Source organism: Cebus imitator, unplaced genomic scaffold (assembly GCF_001604975.1).
Source record: "Cebus imitator isolate Cc_AM_T3 unplaced genomic scaffold, Cebus_imitator-1.0 Scaffold280, whole genome shotgun sequence".
Lineage (NCBI taxonomy): Eukaryota > Metazoa > Chordata > Mammalia > Primates > Cebidae > Cebus > Cebus imitator.
Window position 1 is genome coordinate 1965271 of NW_016107595.1, and position 16841 is coordinate 1982111.

The following is a 16841-nucleotide window of genomic DNA, read 5'->3' on the forward strand; positions in this document are numbered from 1 at the left end:
GAAGAAGGGAGGGAAGGAGGGAGAGAAGGAAAGAAAAGAAAGAAAGAAATTAGTTTGTGTTGTACGTATCTGTGTGTTGATTCGAATATCAAGTCATTTCCCACTTTTGTTTTTAACTGTTTTTGAGACACAGCCAGGCTGGAGTGCAGCGGTGTGATCTCAGCTCACCGCAACCTCTGCCTCCTGGATTCAAGCGATTCTTGTGCCTCACCCTCCCGAGTAGCTGGAACTACAGGCGTGCACCACCACGACCAGCTAATTTTTGTTTTTTGGTTTTGTTTTGTTGTTTTTTGAGACGGAGTCTTGCTCTGTTGCCAGGCTGGAGTGCAGTGGCACGATCTCGGCTCACCGCAACCTCTGCCTCCCTGGTTCAAGTGATTCTCCTGCCTCAGCCACCTGAGTAGCTGAGACTACAGGCACGCACCACCACGCCCAGTTAATTTTTGTATTTTTAGTAGAGACGGGGTTTTACCATGTTTGCCAGGATAGTCTCGATCTCTTGGCCTCGTGATCCACCCATCTCGGCCTCCCAAAGTGCTGGGATTACAGGCATGAGCCACCGGGCCCTGCCTAATTTTTGTATTTTTTTTTTTTTAATTTTTTTAAGACGGGGTTTCACCATGTTGGTCAGGCTGATCTTGAACTTCCGACCTCAGGTGATCCGCCCGCCTTGGCCTCCAAAGTGCTTGGGTTACAAGCGTGAGCCACCACACCCGGCCTAATTTTTGAATTTTTAGTAGAGATGGGGTTTCGCCATGTTGGCCAGGCTGGTCTCAAACACCTGACCTTGTGATCCCCCCGCCTCAGCCTCCCAAAATGTTGTGATTATGGGCATGAGCCACCGTGCCCAGCCCATTTCCCACTTTTTGAATTCTTCCACTGGAAGATGTGTCATTGGACCAGTTGCAATTAATCAGGTGCCTGGGATCTTTGCAGCACTGATTTGAATTCCCTTCTGACCAATGACATAGTTTCAGAAAATAGCTTTTCTGAGCAGCTACATCCCCTGATCTAGCAGTCAGCCTGAGGCTAATTTCATGTTATCTTTAGAAAATGTTAAGTCCTATTCTATTTTATTTCTTGTCCCCAGTGCATTTTGGACTCAGTGAATGCAATCTAGTTTCATATTAACCTACAATAAATTTAATTTGGAAGGGAATCTTTTTTTTTTTTTCCTTCTGAGACAGGGTCTTGCTGTATTGTGCAGGCTGGAGTGCAGTGGCTAAATCACGGCTCACCACAGCCTCCATCTCCCCAGGCTCAAGCAATCTTCCCACCTCAGCCTCCCGAGTAGCTGGGACTACGGGCACGCACCACCGGGTCCTGCTAATTTTTTTTTAAAGACGGGATTTCACCATGTTGGTCAGGCTGGTCTTGAACTCCCGACCTCAGGTGATCCGCCCACCTTGGCCTCCAAAGTGCTTAGATTACAAGTATGAGCCACCATGCCCGGCCTAGTCCTGCTAATTTTTGTATTTTTTGTAGAGACAGGGTTTTGCCATGTTGCCCAGGCTGGTCTTGAACTCCTGACCTCAGTTGATCCACCCGCCTTGGCCTCCCAAAGTGCTGGGATTACAGGCGTGAGCCACCACACTCAGAAAGGAACTTTACAGAGGGAAAAATAATTCTAGACCCCTGGAGATACAGAGGTAGCTCTTGGACAACATGAGTGTTACAGAGTGCTGACCCCTTAAAAGTCAAATATTCCCATATAACTTCTTCTTTTTCCTTCTTTCTTTTTTTTTTTTTTTTTTTTTTGAGACAGAGTCTCGCCCTGTTGCCCAGGCTGGAGTGCAGTGGTGCAATCTCAGCTCACTGCAGCCTCCACCTCCTGGATTCAAGCGATTCTCCTGCCTCAGCCTCCCACAGTAGCTGGGACTACAGGTGCACGCCACCACGCCCAGCTAATTTCTGTATTTTTAGTAGAGACATAGTTTTGCCATGTTGGCCAGGCTGGTCTCGAACTCCTGACCTCAAGCAATTCACCTGCCTTGGCCTCCCAAAATGTTGGGATTATAGGCATAAGACGCTGTGCCCGGCCTCATATAACTTTTGATGCCCCTCACACACTCCAGATTTAACTACTGACAGACTACCACTGATTGAAAGTCTTCTTGATAACATAAACAGTTGATTCATATGTATTTTGTATATGTATGATATACTGTATTCTTACAATAAGGTAAGGTAGAAAAAGGAAAATATTAAGAAAATCAGGCCGGGGGCAGTGGCTCACACCTGTAATCCTAGCACTTTGGGAGGCTGAGGCAGGAGGATCGCTTGAGCTCAGGAGTTCAAGACCAGCCAGGGCAACATGGCAAAGCCTCATCTGTACAAAAATACAAAAATTGGCTGGGCATGGTAGCTCACGCCTGTAATCCCGGCACTTTGGGAGGCCCAGGAGTTCAAGACCAGCCCGGCTAACATGGCGAAACATGTTCTACTAAAAATACAAAATTAGTCCGGCGTGGTGGTGTGTACTTGTAATCCCAGCTACTCAGGGGGCTGAGACAGGAGACTTGCCTGGACCCGGGAAATGGAGGTTGCAGTGAGCTGGGATCAAGTAACTGCACTCCAACCTGAATAACAGAGTAAGACTTTGTCTCAGGAAAAAAAAAAAAAAAGCAAACATTAGCTGGATCTGGTGGTGCACGCCTGTAGTCCCAGCTACTTGGGAGGCTGAGGCGGGAGGACTGCTCGAGCCTGGAGGTCAAGGCTGTAGTGAGCTGTGATTGCACCACCCCACTCCCCCTGGGAGACAGAGCAAGACTCTGTCTCTAAAAAATAAAATTTTAAGGCTGGGTGCAGGGACTCACACCTATAATCCCAGCACTTTGGGAGGCTGAGGTGGGCAGACCACCTGAGGTCAGAAGTTCAAGAGCAGCCTGGCCAACATGGTGAAACCCTCTCTCCACTAAAAATACAAAAATTAGCCGGGTGTGGTGGTGGGTGCCTGTAATCCCAGCTACTCAGGAGGCTGAGGCAGGAGAATCGTTTGAACCTGGGAGGCGGAGTTTGCAGTGAGCTGAGATCACGCCATTGAACCCCAGCCTGGGCGACAGAGCAAGAGTCCATCTCAAAAATAAAAACTAAAATCAAATTTTAAACCTCAGAGAAGGCTAAAGAGAACACCCCGAAAGCTGGATGCCGCTCTGGCCTCCAGGCGTCACCCGCTGGCCTTAGGGACTGTGGCCACCTGAGAGAGGCCAGGGTGAGGTCAGTGGTACCAGGAGGGGCGGCCCCCACCCCAACGTGTTTGCACATTCAGAGTGGGTCTGCCTGGCAGTGATGGAGGGAAAAGGGTAGGGGCACAGCGAGGGCAGCTGGAAGGAAGAGGCTGGGGGTGTGAGAAGCACAGAGGAGCGGGGTGGGCACCTCCCTGCCTCCATCCTCCCATGGAGGCCGCCCGGGGATGGTGAACCGCTGTCCGCACCCACTGCGCCCGAGCCGTGGAGTGATGTTCTGGCGCCACCTGGTGGCCAGAGTGGCATCTGCACCCAGGGCTGTCCCTGCCTGGCCGGCCTCCCCTGCCCCATAGTGGGACAGTGCCAGAACTGGGCAGTAGAAGTGGTGGGGACATCCCCCTGTCTGCTGTAACCGTAACTGTGGCTGTCGTGTCCCAGTCTGTGATTGGGTCAGATCCTCAGGGCAGTCACCCTCATCAGACCCCGTCCCCTCCCCAGCCTAAGGGGAGGGGTGGCAGTTCAGGACTGAACAGGGACCCCCTCCTCTTCCTCCTAGGCCATGTCCCCAAGCTCCTGCTGTTCTGAAGCCAGGAGCGGTGTCAGCCCAGAACCTCCCCCAGGTCTATGGGTACCACTTGGGCACCCCCTCTGGCTGTGTGTGCCCTGTGGCCACGTCCCGCCACCCTAGGACCTCGCTTGGCCTCCCCAGGCCTGCCAGCCCTGAGTTTGGCTCTTTTTTGAGTGCAGTGGCACAATCTCAGCTCACAGCAACCTCTGCCTCCTGGGTTCAAGTGATTCTCCTGCCTCAGCCTCCCCAGTAGCTGGGCTTCCAGGTGCCCACCACCTTGGCCCCAGCTAATTTTTGTGTTTTTAGTAGAGTTCACCATGGTGGCCAGGCTGGTCTTGAACTCCTGATCTCAGGTGACCTACCTGCCCAGGCTCCCGAAGCTCTGGGAATACAGGTGTGAGCCACTGCACCCAGCTGAGCTTGGCATTTAAGACCTGTTTCTTCGGCTGGGCGCCATGGCTCACACCTATAATCCCATCACTCTGGAAGGCCAAGGTGGGCGGATCACCTGAGGCCAGTCAAGAGTTCCAGACCAGGCAAGCCAACATGGTGAAACCCTGACTCTACTAAAAAAATGACAAAAATTAGCCGGGTGTGGTGGTGCACGTCTGTGATCCCAGCTACTCAGGAGGCTGAGGCAGGAGAATCGCTTGAACCTGGGAGGTGGAGGTTGCAGTGAGCCCAGATCGGGCCACTGCACTCTAGCCTGGGTGACAGAGCGAGACTCTGTCTCAAAGAAAAAACAAAGAAAGGAGCTGTCTCTCCCCTCATCCACTCTCCATCCTTCCCTAGCCCAGCAAGGGACCTCGAGGAGTGGGGGTGTCCTCCCAGCCACCCCTCACAGGGGCCCCGTTAGCGGCCACTGCCCACCTGCAGCATGTGGGTGGTCCCTGTCGTCTGTCCTGGTATCTCCCTCTCTCACTCGGCCCCGCCTCTCTCCCGCCCTTCTCTGTCTCCTTCAGACCCAGAGCGTCATGTACGACCTTGTGTCGGAGCTGCACGCACAGCACGAGGAGCTGGAGGCTCGCCTGGCCACCCTGGAAAGCCGCCTGGATGCCCTGGGCACCTCTCTGCAGGCCCTGCCCGGCCTCATCGCCCAAGCCATACGCCCGCCCCCGCCGCCCCTGCCTCCCCGGCCCGGCCCCGGCCCCCCAGACCAGGCGGCCCGGAGCTCCCCATGCCGGTGGCCGCCCGTGGCCACCTCGGACTGCGGGTGACGGCCCTGCCCGCCACCAGACCCCTAAATCTTGGCCATCGTGTGGCCGCCACCTCCGTGAAGCCCTGTACCATGGCGCCTCTTGGAGTTCAAGAAGCCAGCGCTGAGTCGGGCTGAGTGGACTGGGGCCTGCCCTGCCCAGACTGCCCGGGCAGAGGGCAGGGCTGGACCACGGGTGAGGGCAGGGGAGCCCGGAGCTGCCTCTGGCCACCTGGTCCCCCGACTCTCCCCAGGCCCCAGATGGGCATGGAGCAGCCCAGGAGGGGTCCACACTCATTCTCAATAAAGCAGGACCCGCCCGCCCAGTGGCTGCCTGCGTGGGTGGCTGGGAGGTACCAGTGATGTCCCAGGAGGTAGACCCCCAATCCCGGGCACCAAGATGAATGTGGGAATCAAAGAAGCCCGTTCCCATCACTGGCCTAGCCTAGAAGCCTAGCCTAGAAGCCCCCTCTCCCTCTGGGCTGGAGCTCAGTCAGGGACAACTCTCTAGGGACATCTGTGCCAGAGGGCATGGACATCCTTCAGAGGGCGTGGCCCAGCCCCGGCCGGAAGCATCCGTCCCCTTCAACCAATCACGTTGATGGATGCCCACCATGTGCCAGGTCCCAGCGGGGCCCACGGGGGAGGTGACCTGGGTGAGGAAGGTCATTTGGGTTTTTGTGAGATGTGTATTGAGCACCTGCCGTCTACAGAGAATGTGATGCTGTCAATTACCACACTGACTCCTCATCAGAGCTTGACCAAGGTGGGATGGGGGGAAACTGAGGCCCAGAGAGGTACATCTACCTATCTGGGGCCACAAAGTGAGGACAGATGGTACTGGATTTAAACTGGAAATCTCCTAGGCCAGGGTAAAGAACTGGACTGACTGGGCGCGGTGGCTCACGCCTCTGCAGCACTTTGGGAGGCCATGGTGGGCAGATCACAAGGTCAGGAGTTCAAGACCAGCCTGGCCAGCATGGTGAAACCCCATCTGTACTAAAAATACAAAATATTAGCCAGGCGTGGCAGCATGCGCCTGTAGTCCTAGCTACTTGGGAGGCTGAGGCAAGAAAATCGCTTGAACCTGACAGGCGGAGGCTGCAGTGAGCCCAGATCATGCCACTGCACTCCAGCCTGGGTGACAGAGCAAGACTCAATTTCAAAAAAAAATTAGGCGTGGTGGTATGCGCCTATAATCCCAGCTACTCGGAGGCTGAGGCAGGAGGATGAGGTAGGAGGACCACTTGAACCCAGGAGGAAGAGGATGCATTGAGAAAAAATAAAAGGAACCTGGACTTTGTGGAAGGGACTCCATGGAGGAGCCATGGGGACGGCAGGAGGAGGGAGTAATTGGTGACATCCAGGAGTCAGACAAACCCTTCCAGGTGGGCTAGAGGGGAGGGTTCCAGACACAGGTAGAATCCGAAAGGTCCCGCACAACTTGGGCTTGGGTGCTGGGGGCAGTGGACACTTACTTGGCAGATGCTGAGGCCTGGGTGCGGTGGGGAGGCCTCGTTCCTGGGGAGACGAAGCAGTGCCCAGCCTCGGAGCCCCAGGTCCTGGCAGCCTCTGATAAGGTCATCAGTCACCTGGCTCAACATGATAACTGGCCCGTGGCTGATGCAAGTATTGGACCCAAGCATGAGAAGGGAGTGGGGAGGTGCTGGTCAGACCAGCGTTGGAGTCCCGACTCTGCCACTGCTGGGTGTCTCTGGGCAGTGGCTGGCCTCTGGAGCTTGATTGTTTCATCTGCAAAATCGGGGTGACAGTCTACTGAACCAGAACTCCCTAAAAACAGCCAGGCAACTAGTAAGTGCTCAATAATGCTCCTTCCAGCCTGAGGGATCACATCGGAGTCTTTGGCAGGACTCATCCTTTATACCCTATTGTCTGGCTGGGGAAACTGAGGCATGAGAAGGAAGAGGACTGTCCAGGGTGAGAGGCCAGGGTTCAGTTAAGGAACATTCATGAGTGTCCCTTCTGTGCTCACTGGTAGCTCCAGGTCTGATGGCAGAGAGGCACAGTAAAGCCATAGCAGTGGGGAAAAAAAAAAGTAACCAAAGCCATAAAGAAATAAACAGGCCGGGTGTGGTGGCTCACGCCTTAATCTCAGTACTTGGGAGGCTGAGGCAGGAGGATCATTTGAGGTCAGGAGTTGGAGACCAGCCTGGCCAACATGGTGAAACTCCGCCTGACTAAAAATACAAACATAAGCTGGGCGTGGTGGCACACGCCTGTCGTCAGGAACTTGGGTGGCTGAGGCAGGAGAATTACTTGAACCCAGGAGGTGGAGGTTGCAGTGAGCCCGGATCACGCCACTGTCCCCAGCCTGGGCGACAGAGCCAGACTGTGTATAAAAAAAAAAAGAGAAAGAAAGAAAGTAAACAAGGCCAGAGGTGGCAAGGGGACTCGGAGGAAGTGACATTTGGGTGTGGGCGGCATGGGTGGGAGAACGGATCTGGCGGCGGAACAGCCCAGCGCGGAGGCGAAGAGGGGGACCCGAGGTGGTTGTGTTAGGGGGACAAGGCAGGAAGTGACACTGAAGGGGAGACTGAGGCGGTGCCGCAGGGTGGGGGCGAATGAGACCACAGGACTGAGCTCCGAGGCCTCCTCGGTGCCTCCCCGGCCATCCCCACCCCTGCCTGCCTCTGAGTCATCAGCGCCGACCCTACAGAAAACAGGACCCGCCCAGCTCCGAGGATGGCAAAGTCTACGGCGCGTCACGGGGGCAGACGCAGAGGACCAGGAAGTTCCCCGACGATGCGCCCGCCCTGGGCCACCAGCGCCGGCCCAAGTTCCCCGGGGGCCCGGGAGAAAGCTGCGGGGGCTCCTGGGGCCGCGAAGGGGGACTGCGGAGACCCAGGGGACCTGCAGGAGCGCCCCCGCCGTGCGCCTCCCCGCCGCGTGTCCAGGCTGTGGCCCCCGCCGGACGCACCGTCCCCGCCGCGCGCCATGCGCCCTGGGGGCGTGCGCAGCTTCGCGCTGGAGCTGGCGCGGGGCCCAGGCGGCGCCTACCGCAGCGGGGAGCGGCTGTGCGGCCGGGTGCTGCTGGACGTGGCGGCGCCGCTGCGGGTGCGAGCGCTCGAGGTGAAGGCGCGCGGCGGAGCGGTCACCCACTGGCTGGAGGGTCGCAGCGTGGGCGTCAACGCCGTGTCCAGCGACTACGCGGCCGCCGAGACCTACCTGCGGCGGCGGCAGCTGCTGCTCCGAGGTGAGACACTCCGCGCGGTCCCCGCTGCAGAGCGGACCCCTTCCGCTGGGACCCTCTCCAGGGCCGGAAGCCCTTCCACTTAGAACCTCTGCGATCGGGTGATCCTTTTTCAAGGAGTGGGAACCCCCTTCCCGGGGTTCGGACCCTCCCGCAGGCCAGGAGTTCAAGACTAGCCTGGGCGACATGGCGAAACCCCATGTCTCCAAAAAATACAAAAGTTAGCCAGGCTGGTGGCGCGCGCCTGGAGTCCCAGCTACAGGCTGAAGTGGGAAGATCGCTCGAGCCTGGGAGGTAGAGGCTGCAGTGGGCTGAGATCGCATCACTGCACGCCAGCCTGGACACTCGCCCAGCCCCGGTCAGGACCCCCAATGACCGGAAACGTCTACCCAGGGTCTGGGCGTTCCCCTCTCTGGAGCCAGACGCCCTCGGCTTAGAGGCTGTGTGGTGGGGAGACCCCTTTCAAAGCAGGGGGACCCTCTTATTAGAGTCCAGGGAACCCCTGGGAAATAGAGTGGGAGATCTCCCAGGTGGACCCCAGGGTCCCCATTGATCCCAGGCCTGGAGTCCCTAATTCTCGAAGAAGGCTCCCAACTTACGTGTTACCCTGGGCCCCACCTCAGTTTATCCCGCAGGGTCTGCATCGAGGTAGGGTTGGCGGTCTGGTGGTATTTCGCGGTGAGGAGGTGGAAGTGCATCCCAGAGGCGGGAGATGAAGTGGGGTCACATTCTCCGTGGAGTCTGGGTCTTGGGGAGATCCCTACTCTGCCCCAACCTCAGTCCTTCTTGCATCCCAAGTGCCCCTAGGCTACACAGCCGGTCACCAGCCAGCCAGGGGCCACAGAAGGAGGCAGTCCATACCCTTGCACCCTACCGTGTGGCTGCAGGAGGGGGTCAGCCTCTCCTGGCCAAGCTAGACCTCACTATACCCGACTGTAAAATGGGCCAGGAGGGAGGCATTTTTCCCAGCGCTGTAGGCAATGGAAGCTTTAGGGACACAAAAGCCACAGATGCGGGAGACCCTCCCCTCCCCAGCAGTGGAAACAGAGGAACAAGTGCGGTGAGGCAGGGCAGGAAGGGGCCCAGGAGGCGCTTCCCTTCCCCAGCGGCCCAGAGAATATTGGGGCTGCTTTCACCTGAAGGCCGCCCCAGACACTCAACGACGACTTCCTTAAAACACTGAGGGGTGAGCCACCGTGCCAGGCTCCCATCTCTTAAAATACATAAAAATTGGCTGGGCACAGTGTTTCACGCCTGCAATCCCAGCACTTTGGGAGGCCCAGGCAGGAGGATCACCTGAGATCAGGAGTTCAAGACCAGGCTGGTCAACATGGTGAAACCCATCTCTACTAAATATACAAAAATTAGCCAGGCTGATTTTTCAATTAGCCCAGCTACTCAGGGGGTTAAGGCAGAAGATCGCTGGATCCGGGAGGCTGACATTCAGTGAGCCGAGATCACACCACCACATTACAGAGGGGGTGTCAGCGTGAGACCCTGTCTCAAAAAAAATTAATTGATTAATTAATTAAATTAAATTTTTGGCGGGGTGCAGCGGCTCACACCTGTAATCCCAGCACTTTGGGAGGCTGAGGCGGGCAGATCACTTGAGCACAAGAATTCCAGACCAGCCTGGACAACATGGCGAAACCCCGTCTCTACAAAAATTAGCTGGGCGTGGTGGTGCACACCTGTAGTCCCAGCTACTCCCGAGGCTGAGATGAGAGGATCACTTCAGCCCGGGAGGCAGAGGTTGCAGTGAGTTGAGATGGTGCCACTGCACTCCAGCACAGGTGACAGAGTGAGATCCTGTCTCAAAAAAAAAAAAAAAATTAAAATTTTGTAAACGTTTAAGAAAAAAAAAAAATGATCCTGGAGAGGTGAGGCCAGTGGCGCTGCTGTGTGACTTCGGGCAGGGGCCTGCCCCTCTCTGGGCCTCTGGGGTGGGTCCATCTGTGAAATGAATTGAGGAAGGCGCTGGCTTAGTAGTCCCTTCAGGGTTACCTCATCCGCTTCCCCTCCGGACTTAACAGCCTACTCTCTCCCGTCCAGGGTCCCCTGAGACCTGGCACAAGGTCCCTGGCTTTCAACTGCAAAGCCAGGCAGCCTTCCAGGCTGATCACTGTGCCTCCAGCCCCTTCGTTCCTGTTCTGACCCTCATCACGGGCTGCGAGTGCCCGTGTTTGTTTATACCCGCCCCCTCCACACCCACACCCCTCACCGAGGTGCTGGAGGTCTGGTGTCTCCTGAGCCAGGTGCAGAAGACACTCGGGGCAGGGGATGGGTTCAGCGGCAGCGCATTCCGCTGCCACAAGAGGGCGCCAGCGTCCCACAGGCGGCGCAGAGGCAGCTCCGCCGGAGAAAACTCCGCGCGGCTTTTCTTTTTAAATTAGCCCAGCTGCTCCAGGGGCTAAGGCAGAAGAATCGCTGGAAACTGAAGCCCAGCGAGAGGTCACGCCGTCCCGAGGGCACCCCGCAGCCGTTGACCTGGGGGCGCCCAAGCGTCCCTTGCACTCGGCTCCGTGGAGGGGCGGGGGCTGAGGATGCCTGGAGCAGGCACAAGGGCTTGGGGGAAGGTCGGGTTTGCCAGAGGCTGAAAACGGGAAAGAACGTCAGGTCATAGGTGCCGCCCGGGCAGATGCACCGAGGCGCGACTGAGTGACGGTGTGTCCGGAGCAGGGCGATGACCCGGGAGCGAGGCTCTTGGAGGGGTCCAGCTGGGGCTGCACGATGATCCCTGCACAACCTTCTCAAGTCAGGACTGATTTTTATTTTCTCCCGGCTCTAGAGAGGGGGAAACTGAGGTTCCAAGAGGTTGTCATTTGCCCAGGACCAGCAGCTGAGCCGGGCTTGAATCAGCGGAGGGTGCGGCAGGCACCGGTGTGGACGGCGGTCGGTCCTACCCACCTCCTCCTCGTCCGCCTTTGCATAGCGGGGGAAACAGGCCGGGAACAGTCATAGGCTCTCGGGCCCTCAACTGGGGCGAGGGCCCCCCGCCCCAAATCCGGCCGGACATGCCTTGAGTCACGTCTACCAGGGGCGGCTGGTGAGCGATTAAGCCTAGAGACTGAAGGCTCTGCTGGGTGACCTCAGATCTGGGCCCTGCCTCTGGACGTCAGTTTCCCTTCTCTGCTCCGGGAGTCCGCGAGAGACCACCTCTGGCCGCCTCAGGGCCTCAATTTCCCCCCAGGGTCCGCGAGGGCAGGGGGCAGCCGGTGGTGAGCAGGGGCGTTTGTTATTTTGCTCCACGCCTGGGCGGAGCCACGCCCCTTGTCGCGCTATTGGTGGAGTCCCTTCTGGGGGCGGGGTGAGAGACGGTGGCCCCGCCCCTCACCCTGCCGTATAAAAGTGGCGCCGACGCAGGGCGCCGGGCTGTTCTAGTCCCGTTGACGAGCGCGCCTGCGCGTTGAGGGCGAGTTTGCGTTCTGAGGCTGCAGCGTCGGCTCCGTGAGCTGCCGGGTCGCGGGTTCGAGGCCAGGTTCCGCGTGTCTTGGGTTTCCAGCCCGGACGCGATGCTATTCTACAAGGTGAAAGCGTTCTCGGTGCAGTTGGACGGCGCGACCACGGGCGCCGAGCCCGTGTTCAGCGGCGGACAGACCGTGGCAGGTCGGGTGCTGCTGGAGCTGGCGAGCGCCATGCGTGTGGGTGCCCTGAGGCTGCGCGCGCGGGGCCGCGCCCACGTGCACTGGACCGAGTCGCGCAGCGCGGGCTCGAGCACGGCTTACACGCAGAGCTACAGCGAGCGCGTGGAGGTCGTGAGCCACCGCGCCACGCTTCTGGCGCCAGGTACGGATCGGGGGCCCCCGCTCGGTGCACCGGTTGTGTGCTTCCCATCACCCGGACGGTGGTACCCCGGTCAGCCCTGGGACCCCAGCGCAACCGCTCAGTCACCTCCTTTTGCCCCTACCTGCAGACACCGGAGGGACCACGACGCTGCCTCCTGGGCGCCATGAGTTCCTGTTCAGCTTCCAGCTGCCCCCGTAAGTCCTCTGGGGTACAGGGTTGCGGGGGAGTCCCTAAGCCTGCCGCCCCTTCCAGATTCGTTCCTCCCATACTGGATATCTGGACACCACTGAGCCCCAAGACTCTCCCCTGGGAGACCCCCGGAGTGTCTGTGTGTGTCGCCTTCTCCCTGCCTGCGTGTCTCTGTGTCTCGCCCCCTGAAGTTCCCTTCCCTCCACCCCAGGACCCTGGTGACATCCTTCGAGGGCAAACACGGCAGTGTCCGTTACTGTATCAAGGCCACCCTGCACCGGCCCTGGATCCCAGCACGCAGGGCAAGGAAGGTGTTCACTGTCATCGAGCCGGTAGACATCAACACGCCCGCGCTGCTGGTGAGTGGCCACCCTGGGAGGTAGGATGGGAGTATTGTAGGGCGGGGCCTGGCTGCTGGGTGACACCGACTGAGAAGTTGGGGGGGTCATAGGTGGGCCCTGGCAGGGAGGCAGGCAGGTGTGGGAATGGGTGTGGAATCCACTGGGATCTGCCCCCATTTGCTGTGTGACTCTGGGTAAGTGTCTTGCCCTTTCTGAGCCTCAGATGCCTCTTCTGTGAAAGAGACCAGAGCTAGAGCTTACCAAACACGAATGACACACCAAACACTTGGCTTGTACATTTCACTTCTGGCTTTATAAGATGGGTTGTATCCCTGGCTCTGTTTTATAGATAATTTCTGGATTGTTAAAAAGAAACCAAGCCCTGCCCAAAGTCCTCTCTCAGCTGGGAGTGGTTTGGAAGTTGCACGGTGTCTCTGGTTTGCACAAAATGACTCATCCATGTCACTTTCCTCTACACTGACAGGCACCTCAAGCGGGGGCTCAGGAAAAGGTCGCCCGATCCTGGTACCGTAACCGCGGCCTCGTCTCGCTTTCAGCCAAGATCGACCGCAAGGGCTACACGCCAGGTAGCAGGCAGACCGGACTGGGTCGGGACAGGGGCTGGCGTCGGGGCTGCAGGAGGGGAAACTGAGGCCCCGCTGCCCCTCGCTGCAGGAGAGGTCATCCCCGTCTTTGCCGAGATCGACAACAGCTCCACGTGTCCTGTGCTGCCTCGGGCGGCCGTGGTGCAGACGCAGACGTTCATGGCCCGAGGCGCCCGAAAGCAGAAACAGGCGGTGGTGGCCAGCCTCGCGGGCGAGCCGGTGGGCCCGGGGCAGCGGGCGCTGTGGCAGGGCCGGGCGCTGCAGATACCCCCGGTGGGTCCTTCCATCCTGCACTGCCGCGTTCTCCACGTGGACTACGCGCTCAAGGTAGGACATTCTGCATCCACCCCGTATCCCTCAGATTGAGGGTACATGGGGCCTCCGTCTCCCCAGGCATAGGAGGGAGGTGGGGGTCGGCGAGGCTGCCCGGGCGCCCTCCCTTATGATGGTTCCTTCCTCCAGGTCTGCGTGGACATCCCCGGCACATCCAAGCTACTGCTGGAGCTGCCACTGGTGATCGGCACCATCCCCTTGCACCCCTTCGGCAGCCGCTCCTCCAGCGTGGGCAGCCACGCCAGCTTCCTGCTGGACTGGGGGCTGGGGGCCTTGCCGGAGCGGCCTGAGGGTAAGCTCCCGCCCTGCTGGCATGCAGGGGGTGGGTGGGTACACGGAGAGGCGGATACCAGGTCAACCCTGTCACCGTCAATCCCCCGGAATCCCAGCCCCAGAGCTGGCACAAGCCGGCTCCCGGCCCCTGGTCCCATAGAGCAGGGCTGTCCCCTGCCAGCCTCACCCACCCTGTCTCTCCATTCCAGCTCCTCCTGAGTACTCGGAGGTGGTAGCCGACACTGAGGCGGCAGCCTTGGGGCAGAGCCCCTTCCCGCTCCCGCAGGACCCCGACGTGAGCCTGGAAGGCCCGTTCTTCGCCTACTTCCAAGAGTTCCGCTACCGCCCGCCACCCCTGTACTCCGAGGTGAGCTCAGGGATCTGAGAGGCACCCATGCCTCCCTGGGCCCTGGGAGCCTCCGTGGGGTGGGAGACATACAGCAGATAGGTTTTTTTGTTTTTTAAGTCAGGGTCTGGGTCTGTCACCCAGGCTTGCGTGCAGTGGCGCAGTCATAGCTCTCTGCAGCCTCAACCTCCTGGGGCTCAATTGATCCTCTCGGCTCAGCCTCTTGAATAGCTGGGGCTGCAGGCGCGCAAGCCACCACATCCCGCTAATTTTTTGTTTGTTTGTTTTGAGGTGGAGTTTTGCTCTTGTCACCCAGGCTGGAGTGCAGTGGCGTGATCTTGACGCACTGCAAACTCCACCTGCCGGGTTCAAGGGATTCTCCTGCCTCAGCCTCCTGAGTAGCTGGGATGACAGGCACACGCCACCCCCCCTGGCTAGTTTTTGTATTTTTAGTAGAGACGAGGTTTCACCATGTTGGCCAGGCTGGTCTCGAACTCCTGACCCCAGGCGACTCACCCGCCTTGGCCTCCCAAAGTGCTGGGATCAAAGGCATGAGCCACCTCGCTCAGCCTCCATCTCTTAAAATACATAAAAATTGGCCAGGCACGGTGGCTCCCACCTGTCGTCCCAGCAGTTTGGGAGGCCACGGCGGGTGGATCACCTGAGGTCAGGAGTTCGAGACCAGCCTGGCCAACATGGCAAAACCCCATCTCTACTAAAAATACAAAAATTAGCCAGGCGTGGTGGTGCACACCTGTGATCCCAGCTACTCAGGAGGCTGAGGCAGGAGAATCGCTTGAACCGGGAGGTGGAGATTGCAGTGAGCCAAGATCGCGTCGCACTGCACTCCAGCCTGGGCGACAGAGTGAGACTCTGTCTCAAAAACTAAGACAAAATGAAATAAAAATAAAGCACACAGGAGGATGGGCTTAGATTATCTGCAGATATTATGCCATTTTATATCAGGGACCTGAGCATCTGTGGATTTTGGTGTCCACAGGATTCCCAGAACCAGCCCCCTTGTGGGCACCGGGAGATACTACACGCTTAGCTCCAGAGCCCTCCTCCCACCCAAGTCGTGGTGGTGTCTGCCCTAGGCACCGCCCCCGATGGCCTCTTCCCTGGCCAAGGGTGGGAGTTAGGAGATGGCTGGATGGGGCGGTGTTTCTGAATTTCTGCTTCCAGTATCCCCCAAGGCTTAATGGGAACATTTCTCTCAGGAGGATCCAAACCCACCCTCGGAGGCCATGAGGCCACGCTGCACGACTTGCTGAACGGCACGGGGACACCTCGAGGAACGAGGGTGCACACTTGCTTTCAGCCACCGTGACTGCAGGGAGCGGCTGGACCAAGCACTGACCTTCCCAACTACATCAAAGTTGGGGAAACCAAGTCTCGGAGTGAGGCGGGGCCTTTCCGACGTCACAGGGAACAGAGGAAGAGCCCGGCTGGAATCTGACTCATCTGGACCGCTGCCCTTGCAAGGCATTGACTTCCCAGGGCGACATCCGAGACACTTTAATAACCTGTCTTCCCAGCCTGTGGGCAGCGCTGGAGCCCTCCAGGAACCTTCAGTCTGGAATATGCAGAGCCACAGACAGTTCCAACATCATGGAACCAGAAGAAGAGACCCGCAGCTGGGAGAGTCCAGACAGGAAGCAGAGAAGTCTTCCTTCCAGAGGGGGGATTTTTAGCTGAGGCTTTGAAGTATGAATAGGAGCTCAGCAGGCAGACGCATGAAGAAGAAAAGTCAGAGAAAGTCAGAGCTGAGTGACGTTTGGAATCTACTCCATTTATTGTAAAATTGGGGGTTCAGAGGGCAAGGGCCTCTGAGTTGAGGCCACACAGTGAGGTCCAGTGGGTGAAAGGACCCAGGAATGAGGCGTTCAGGAAAGAAAGCAGGTTGTCACACTCTGTGGGGTCTGTGGGTGGCAGGGGCAGCCGATCCAGCCTTTGAAGACTTTGAAAGCCAGAGATCCCTGGCGCAGGCTTGGATTTCCTGGGAGTTCTTCCAAGTACCCAGGGGCATCAGAGCTGCCTGAGTGTTACATGGCCTCGGGGAACCCGGGTTCAGGGTAGGACAGGCAAGACCAGACACCTAACATGCAAAATGAAAACACTGGGCTCGCAGCTGAACAGTGAAGGATTTGAGACGGGCAGCATCACGCCATGCCTGGGGACAGAGGTCAGCCGAAGGGGACACACAGGGACTGCTGTGCTTCCGGAAGCTCCGTGTCCTGGAGAAAAGCACTAAAAGGGGCAGCTGGACAAGCCCCAGCTGCGGAGTCGCCGCTCTGGCTGGGGCAGGGCCCGGCCTGGGACTCAGCATTTCTGATACGCCTTAAGAAATCATTGTTTTGTACGATTATTTTTTAAAAGTAAACGTGTGGAGAAAAACCACTTCTTTCTTGGGCTTCTTGATTATTTTTTTCCCCACCTGGCTGCTGAGGGAACCAGCACTGTCATCCCCGGTCACCTTCTTGGAGACTGAATTCCTGGCCAAAGAGGGCGGAGGGGCCCATGATTCAGAAGGGGAAACTGAGGCCCAGGCCTGGGAGGGAGTTGGCACAAGGACACACGGGGAGGCTGAGGTGGGGCAGGGGCTGAGTCCTGGGCCCCTCACCTGTACCCCCTGGGACAGTCTCAGAAGCTGGTGGGGGCGACGAGCAACGGACAGGCAGAGAACTCTTATCATCGGAGTGGGGAGGAGGGGCTGGAGATGGCAGGAGCCGCTGGCGTGCAGGCACATCTTGTCACCTGAGTCTAGGTTTGGTTTTGTGTGTGTGTGTGTTTTTTTTTTTTTTTTTTT

At 58.1% G+C, this 16841-nt stretch overlaps 2 protein-coding genes across 10 annotated transcripts in view; both read left to right on the forward strand.

Annotated features, from left to right (window-relative positions):
* Positions 1-5685, forward strand: part of KCNN1 (potassium calcium-activated channel subfamily N member 1) — a 54387-nt gene extending 48702 nt beyond the window's left edge. For 7 of the 8 annotated variants that reach the window (XR_001817257.2, XM_037728776.1, XM_017501278.2 and 4 more), the window contains one exon: positions 4716-5685. Coding sequence is in view for 6 of the 8 variants with exons in the window: in XM_037728776.1 (XP_037584704.1) it covers positions 4716-4970 (255 nt within the window). In the remaining 2 variants the exon portion in view is untranslated. The remainder of the gene's footprint in view (positions 1-4715) is intronic. The other variant, XR_001817258.2, reaches the window with a different exon arrangement.
* Positions 5686-7483: 1798 nt separating this feature from the next.
* On the forward strand, positions 7484-16442 carry ARRDC2 (arrestin domain containing 2). 2 transcript variants are annotated; one of them, XM_017501280.2, is made up of 8 exons: positions 7484-8162; positions 12073-12139; positions 12346-12493; positions 12960-13062; positions 13151-13407; positions 13543-13705; positions 13896-14053; positions 15253-16442. In XM_017501280.2, exons 1-8 carry the CDS (start codon positions 7652-7654, stop codon positions 15304-15306), a joined length of 1461 nt encoding a protein of 486 aa, XP_017356769.1. In that variant the 5' UTR covers positions 7484-7651; the 3' UTR covers positions 15307-16442. The 2 variants fall into 2 exon arrangements, with proteins under 2 accessions (XP_017356769.1, XP_017356770.1); XM_017501281.2 differs by lacking the exon at positions 7484-8162 and adding an exon at positions 9971-11945.
* Positions 16443-16841: the final 399 nt, after the last annotated feature.